An 8,625-nucleotide genomic window follows, 5' to 3' on the forward strand; every position below is an offset into this window, starting at 1 on the left:
ATATTTTAAAAGTTTATAAATAATGAGAGAGTCTAGAAATAATTTTTATACATAAAAATTACTATTTATACGGAAAATATGAGGAACAGATCATGTCTATCATTGTGAAGCTAATGTCATTTTTACCATTCCTTTTATTATAGTCTTTTAATACGGCGTGTCCCTGCAATGACGTTATTAATATAGTGTGTTGCTTGGATAGTGATGTCATTAAAGGCTGTACTTAAGAGTTAGACATTGTTCGAGAGATCTCTAGGACAACGAGTCACATCTCCCCTGCAGTCTACTCTCATATGGGGTTGGGTCCAGGGGAGTCTACTTGCGGGCCAGGCCCAGGGGCCTATTTTTTCTAGCCTAGACATTCTTTTCTTATTCTCTTAGTTGCTCCTCACAGGCCCACTAAAAAGGGGAAAAACCTTTTACATGTTTAATGTTTGAAAAATGTTAGGGTAAGTCTTATATCATACACTTCTATCTAATCAATATGTAATTTATTATTTATTATTTTTCTACATATATATTTAAGCATCAAGATAGCATGACAATTATGACAAGAGGAGTGCTACAAAAATAATCACATAAAAATAATCACACACACTAGATCTGTTAAATCTACTTTATAATAATTAATAAAAGTAATTTTACAATCTAACGAAACACATCAAGTCACGTCAATTTGTGAGATTACTTTTGTGTCATCTTTTTATAGTTAAAATATTTTTCAAATGACAAATTACGTGTTAATTAGATAAAAGTGTGTGGTGTCATGCTACTTTTTGAAAATACCTACCTAACTACCTTTATAAATTCAGCAACATCAAATCATACTAAATATAATTTTAGAGTGTATGAATACTATATGTTATTACTTTTAAAAAATATGATCAGTCATTAAAATTTGTTTTTTTTTTTTTTTTTATATATAAAACCTAGATTTGTTTGTTATCATTATACAAATCATTTCCAAAATAAGAACATACAATATCTTCTAGAATTTGTGTACAAGCTGTCAAAGAGAGAGAGAGAGAGGCTATATATCAAGTTAATGAATTGTCACGCATTCCTCTTGATGCATTGGTTGGATGTTTTGATAAATCTAAGTGGTGTGCCATGATCTTTAATTTGATGTCTAATTTGTATAAAATACTTATCCTTAAAAAAATGTGAATTTCGAATGTTTGTCACAACCAATATATCTTTATAAGGACTATCTCAAAAGATATCATATGATAAAACTTTTAATTAATCATCATTGATTGATTAAAAAATTCAACAAAATATAACCTTTTTTTTTTTATGTATAGTTTAACATAATCATGATTAACAATGTATATAGCTCATGCTAATTCCACTCTAGCTGTGATGTTAATGGGAATCATAATTAGCCTAATCAAATCTCATATTCTTAACGTGGAAGATATCAAATTGATTTACGGCAACAAGCTGGGACCCCCAAATTAAACTTCAAAAGATTCTTAAAAAATTAATTACATATGTGATCAGTGACTATATAATTAGATAATTCATATAGGTGGACAAGACGACGAAAACAACAATTGTCAATCAGCCAATAAATCTAATTGAATTCGTGGTGATGGGGGGACCATCGGATGATAATTCAAAATTGGAGATCGATTGAAGAAATTAGAAGCAGCCCCAAAAATCCAATAATTTATATACTCATACATTACAATATACATTTATATACATATATAGATGAGATAACATCCGACCGACGTACAAATGATTGCTGTTCTATAATTTGTCTCCTTGGGACGCTGCAGCGTGTCCACTGTCCCTCCCGCCCTATCCCATGCATTTTGGGTCCCCCCCCCCCCGCGGCGGGGTCTATGATCATTATTCATCCCAAGGAATTTATTATATGAAAATATTTGAATAGTTAAAAGTTAAATGAGATATTATTTTTTAATTAAAAAAATTAAATTATTTATTATATTTTAAATAAAAATTTAAAAAAATTACAATAATTAGATAAAATAAGTTGAGATGAACTCTAAATTTAAACGGATCTATAATCTGTACGTTTCTATATGTTATTTCATGGACAATATTCATACACGTCAGTCTTCAACCTATCTCCCTAGCTAGCAGTCGCATGTATATATATATCGTTGGACCTTGGTACCTATATATATATATATTCTCAGACTATGAATTAACATGTTGTATATCGATCTCTAGCTGTCTCCTTGATCTTTCTCACGCCGTTACGTCCTATTCCATCCTACTTGGATGCATGGTACAGAATTAATACACTTATATATACGTACTATTTATTAATACAGCCACTAAATTTATAGCTGGCTGCCTGGCCGGGCATGTACTAATTGTACGTATACATACGTAGCCATGCATCTACCAGTACTATCCATAATTAATTACGTACGTACTATTATATATATCTTTTCATTGAATATGTATGTATAGCTATATATCCATTAATATTCCACGTATAGATAATATGTATGGCCGTACGTAGCTAGCTAGCTATATTGTGCATGGCCTGTTTGAGTACATTTTAAAGTATAATAAAAAAAATATTGTATTGTGGAATCCTCGTATATTAATAGTACGTACGTACGTACGTAGTATTATTTAATGATGATCATGTAGTCTAAAGAATAGAATAAAAAAGTCTCCAATCTGACCAAAATATACGTACGACCAACGGCTAGCAAGCGCATACCCGACCAGACTTTATAATGTTGAGAATTATCGCATTATAATTTTGACAGATAGAAACCAACAACATGATTTGTCCGATCCAATCCGAACAAGACGACTCATTATTTCTAATTTATAATTATGTGTTGTCTGAATACATTACATCCTGATGATCTGGCATGCCATTGCCAAGTACGTGAACAACAGATGATCACTAGCTATATGTATAGGATCATGGGATATATATTATATTATATATAATGTGTGGGGCTTTTTGAGAATGATTAATCATGTAATTCGTATTTAATAATAATAAATAACATTATATATCTATATATAATATTAATTTATATATAGGACCGAACCCAAATCCAAATTTAAAAAAAAAAAAAAAAAAACACAACAAACTTGTTTATTTGGATTTCTTTTCCCTCCCAAATCTCCAGTTTTGTATAATAAGAGAGATAATATTAAATATGCCGCTAGCTGCGAGCGTGCACGTCCACATGATACAACATGCAACTGACATGCATATATAAAAAATATATAAATCAAACATTAAAAAGGTTTTAATGTGGCCTGTTCTCAAAATGTCAAGACCAAACTCACAGGACACAACCAATACATATTAATGACTTATCAGTTCATATAGATATATGAAGTACTCGACATTTAATTCTTTCTGGTTTTGCTTTAGTTTAGTTTTTTTTTTTTTTTTTTCCTTCCTGAGCTTACCCCTGCAAGTGCTACCATTTCTTGTCATATTTAATTAGTCGTTTAGAACTTAGTATGGTACAGTAAAGAACCTGATCAGGAGGTTACCCCGCTCGTAGAAACACGTGATCTGCTAATTAAGGTTAATTATATGTGATATATATATTTATATACACACACAGTTAATATAGAAGATGCATGCAGGTCAAAGAACGTGTTCCCATGACAAACTTAATCAGGCTTAGCCAAAGCAGAAGCTCCGTTTAGATCATCAACTACTCTCAACTTATCATTATAATTTTATCAAATTTTAGCATAAAATAGAATAAACAATTTAATTTTTTCAAATTCTAAAATAATAATAATATTAAAAAATAATATTCTAACAATATTTTATCATCTCAACTCAATTCGACTCACTTCAATATCCAACCTCACCCATACAGTAGAACAAAACCTCATCTTAAAGCGCCCTAACCAATAAAAAACATAGAACGTACGGCCACTGAAATGCTCATATTGATAATCCCAGTCAGATGAGTTAGATATATATATTATATATATATATATGTAAAGTTTCAAGAAATTTAAATTAGAATTTACTTCAACAAGTTTTGAATCTTGAAATGGCTAGTTTGTTTTTGTAGATAAAATAATTTGAGATTAAAATTAAAAAGTTGAATAAAGTATTATTATAATATATTTTTTAATATTATTTTTATTTTAAAATTTAAAAAAATTAAATTATTTATTTTATTTTATATTAAAAATTGATAAAATTATAATGATTAGATATTTTTTAAAAACAAACGATGCCGGTTTGAATCGGGTTTTTAAAAATTTCGTATGAGTAGACCAAATCAACATTGACACGTCTAATATAATTAGTGGGTTTGGACTATATATATATATATAATAATAATAAAAAAAAGTATTATTTATCAGAGAAAAGTGTGATACCAATTTAGTCAAGGGAGTCCCACGTACGTCGTTTCCTTAATTATTTATTGCCTCATGCGACTAAACAACGTACGTACATCTAGCGAAATAAAATAAGAGTCGATCGATCCCCTTAGATTATGCCCCATTTTAGGGCAGGGAGCCTAATTTACAGTTGCTTAACGAGGAAAGGAAATTAGGGTATCTGAGCTGCAACACTTCATAATCGATGCTCGAAATGATTGGCCTTTCGAGATTCCAAAATTGGGACTATTCATTCTATCAGAAATACATGTGAATGCCCATCCAAAGCATCGTCAAGTAAGGCTCTCTTCTACGTCTTCTAGCAAATTATTGGGTGGTTTTCTGGCTTTTGATCAGCAGGATCAACTCATGTCCATTGGATTTTTCCGGGCATCCAATATACAAGTCATGATGCCATTTAATTATGCATGGTGACTTTTCAATGTCCATATCAATCCTCTTAATTAGTCAAATCAGGGCAATGTAAACCTCAGTTCTAAGACTAATTATAATACCAAATCCCATCTCGATCTACTCATCTTGATAAGCCATGATAATATATGGATTGAAATATATTATAAGTATTAAATATGATTATTAATTAATTTCCTACCCTACGATAAATGGGTGGGGGAGTTATGCAAAAATCATGCATTATTTTATGAATATATATATCGATTTGAAAAAGAAAAAGGAAAAGAGTTTAGGACACGATGGCACTGCACATTAAGTTGCCTTGACCAAATCACTAGTTGAAATTCCAAAATGCTTAATCATTGCAAAAAAAAAAAAAAAAAATGTTGATTAGGAATGTAAGGAGAGAGTGGTTGGTATGGCTTTTCTAAGGGTCACCTTTATCCCACGGTACCCAGGGTCCCACCCAATAATACATGACCTATAGATGATAGATCTCTCTCTCTCTCTCTCTCTAACTTATCATTAAAGCCTGCATGACTTCAATAATTGCAATGATCCTAAAAGCATGACATATCTGACCTCGTCACATCATCTAGATGTGTATTTTAATTACGATTTGTTTAAAAAGCTCACCCACGCGCGTGGGACCACCACCCTAGCTAGCCCTCCTCATATATCTATCTATATACATGTGTATATTCATCGGATACCTATAATATTGATGGCTGTCACGCTTGTTTTAAGCTCCATTGCTATCTCTATACCTTTATTCTTGATAAAGGATAGTTTTTATATATTCTATAGAAAAAAAAAAAAAAAACAGAACTTTCGTTGAAGTAGGAAAAGACGGTCGTTTTGTCTGCCTGTGTTAAAACACATAATTATAGTCAAAATCTTGCTCCAATCTGACTAATCCTTCCTAATGTGTATTTTTTTCCGCCTGTGCACACATCACGCTTAATACTATCTTCGATCGGTTGTCACCTCCCCATTAGTTGCTGGACGCGTGGCAAAACCTGTAAAGGTACTCTGCTCTGGTTGGTAAGTCAGCGGACCAAGCCATCAGTCAGTCGTTTCTTATCGAATTACGTCACACATATATATATGATTATATCAACTCGGAAACTGCAAAAGCTTTGGGCTCTATAATTTGGAAACAAACAAACAAAACCAACAGTGGCCATGATCTCTTCCGTAATTTAATTTGCGAGTTTGGTGAGAAATCATTAATAATTTTCTCCCAAGTTATCATTTTCATGATCATGATATGTATATATATATATATATAAATCGATTTAGTCAATGAAACAACAGGGAGAATTTAGAAATGGTGCCAGCCGTCGGATAAGGATTACTAATTCTCATTTTCTCATTGTTATGACGTGGCCTTTGTTTGGTATGAACACAATAATTTAGCGACACTCAGGAGTAATGATGATCACATTAATTACTAACAAGTCTTTTCCACCCATCTGCAAAATCTCTTCGGGGATTTTCAAGCAATGCAACGTAGATTGGACTATGATTTTCTGTTCAAATCGTTGAAAATTTTGGGAGAAAAAACTGCAGGAAAATATTACCGGTGGGTGGTTCAGTTTATAATTAATCAGGTACACTTCATGCAGACCGTAATGCCAAGTGCCGATTAAAGAACATTTTTTATTAAAAATAGAAATAAACATTCTAGTCTTCCTTTGTTCGTGATTAAAAAGATTTCTCAGGCAAATTCTGTCTTCTTTTTCTCTTTCATTTCACCCCCCAAAAAAAGTCAACAACGTTCAATTTTTCTTCTCTCTTGAATATTTTTAACAAAAGAGGCGATGGGCTACGAAGATTGATTATTAGACCAAATCTTTATTTCTCACAAGGGTGTGAAACCGTTGTCTAATTAAATGGAATCACGTGCGTTTGTCAACCTGAATATGTCGGTCAAATCTTTTACTCGCACAAGGCAAAAAGATATAAAAAGTCTTTGTCTAGGGTTTCTGTTTTGTGTCTTTACATTAAAAAAAAAAAATTAAAAAAAAAAAAAAAGTTTCAGATAGCGTCTCTTTTTAAGACCCAGCTCCCTCCCCCAGAACACAAAACCATAACAGTGTGTTTGAAAAAAGAAGCCTTCCTGTGTGGCTCGGCGTTAGTGATACACACCATGGAGTTAGCTTTGAGCCTGGGTGATACACCGAAGCCGTTTACATTTCTTGACAAAACCCCGAAGATGTCTAGCAAGGATGTCGGGTTCTGCATGGGCTTAGGAAGTGCTTTCAGTGGAAGATCTGACGAGAAAAGAGAGATCCGTGAGGGTGAAGATCGGAGAGAAGTGATTAGAGATGAGGGGGAAAGGAGATTACTTTCTTCAGATCCACCTGTGCAGCTTGATCTTTTACCTTTCTCGCCTGTTCCACGCAGCCAGCCGCCAACACAGCTTCGTTTTCCTTGGCTTGCTGATAACTGTAATGTCCAATTTCCATTGTGTGCTTATTTTGCTATTTTATCACTATGTTTGGTTGCTAAGAAACCGGTTAATATTTTATTGATTACTGTTTTTTATGCAAACTTTTTTCCGATTCCGGCTTATTTCCTTTGGTTTGTTGAGCGGGTTCTTGCTTGTTGCAGTGGTGCCCGAACCGGGTCCGTCGGATGGAACGGGAAAAGGGTTGGATGTAAACCGCTTCCCGGCGGTTGCTATTGCGGCGGAAGAGGCTGACGATGGGACGGCCCTTTCGTCTCCAAACAGTACAGTTTCATCGTTTCAGATGGATTTCTGTGTTAGGAATGGTGGAAGAACGAAGAGAGACTTGGAGCTTGAGACTGAAAGAGCCAGCGATGATGACGAAAACGGGTCGACTCGGAAGAAACTCAGACTCACAAAAGAGCAATCTGCTTTTCTTGAGGAGAGTTTCAAAGAACACAGTACTCTCAACCCAGTAAGTCCGAGCTACATCTGAAGCCAGTTCTTTTTATCATGCGTATCATTTGGACATTTCATTTTGGATTGAACGTGTCAGTGTAGATTTGATTGCTGGTTCCTTTATTTATTTCTTGTGCGACGTGTAGAAGCAAAAGCTTGCTCTGGCAAAACAGTTAAATCTTCGTCCTCGGCAGGTAGAAGTGTGGTTTCAGAACAGAAGAGCAAGGTATATTAACGTTGCTTACTGTTTTTTGTTAATAAGTTCGGTTCTTGGGGTTTGGTATTGTTAACTTATCTTTGTCGATAATTTAGTGTTTTTGGAGTTTTTTATTCGTAGTTATCCGGATTTGTACTCTCAACTTACGTTTTCTGGGGCTAAATGATGATGAAAATTACAGGACGAAGCTAAAGCAGACAGAGGTAGATTGTGAGTATTTAAAGAGATGCTGCGAGACACTGACACAGGAGAATAGGAAGTTACAAAAGGAACTGCAGGAATTAAGAGCTCTGAAAACCTCTCAACCTTTCTACATGCAGCTTCCTGCCACCACTCTCACCATGTGTCCATCTTGTGAGCGCGTGGCCACCACCACTACTACTACAGGCTCTTCCGGTGCTACTGCTGGCAACAACAACAACAGCACCACAAACAAAGCAGCCTTATCACTTGCAAAGGGCAGGTTATACCAGGTACAACAAGCTCACATGCACCAGGCCCAACCTCACCAAGCTGCTTCATGAGATGTCACTAATTGTCTTGTGTTCTGCACCGTTTTCCAGTTGTATATACTTTTGGCTTTTAGCATTTTCCTGTTTCCCGTCTCGACCAATTTGTCTCTAGTGGGGTTTCCTTGTTAATGGAGTTTTTGAACGGGATAGAGGGGGTGATATATTTGTTGATTGACGTGAAAATACAGAAGATTTTGTTACCAAAGAAA

The 8,625-nt window shown here is 34.2% G+C and overlaps 1 protein-coding gene across 1 annotated transcript; it reads left to right on the forward strand.

Annotated features, from left to right (window-relative positions):
• Positions 1 to 6,835: 6,835 nt before the first annotated feature.
• Positions 6,836 to 8,625, forward strand: LOC108985412 (homeobox-leucine zipper protein HOX11-like). The gene is made up of 4 exons (XM_018957700.2): positions 6,836 to 7,229; positions 7,393 to 7,703; positions 7,834 to 7,913; positions 8,086 to 8,625. The coding sequence occupies exons 1-4, from the start codon at positions 6,929 to 6,931 to the stop codon at positions 8,426 to 8,428; spliced, it is 1,035 nt and encodes a 344-aa protein (XP_018813245.1). The 5' UTR covers positions 6,836 to 6,928; the 3' UTR covers positions 8,429 to 8,625.

This window comes from Juglans regia, chromosome 4 (assembly GCF_001411555.2).
Source record: "Juglans regia cultivar Chandler chromosome 4, Walnut 2.0, whole genome shotgun sequence".
Lineage (NCBI taxonomy): Eukaryota > Viridiplantae > Streptophyta > Magnoliopsida > Fagales > Juglandaceae > Juglans > Juglans regia.

Excerpts from the sequence above, each read along its gene's own strand:
- LOC108985412 (XM_018957700.2), top strand. The coding sequence starts at position 6,929 with ATGGAGTTAGCTTTGAGCCTGGGTGATACACCGAAGCCGTTTACATTT. Across the intron at positions 7,704-7,833 it reads AACACAGTACTCTCAACCCA|AAGCAAAAGCTTGCTCTGGC; the intron begins GTAAGTCCGAGC and ends TGCGACGTGTAG. Across the intron at positions 7,914-8,085 it reads TTTCAGAACAGAAGAGCAAG|GACGAAGCTAAAGCAGACAG; the intron begins GTATATTAACGT and ends TGAAAATTACAG.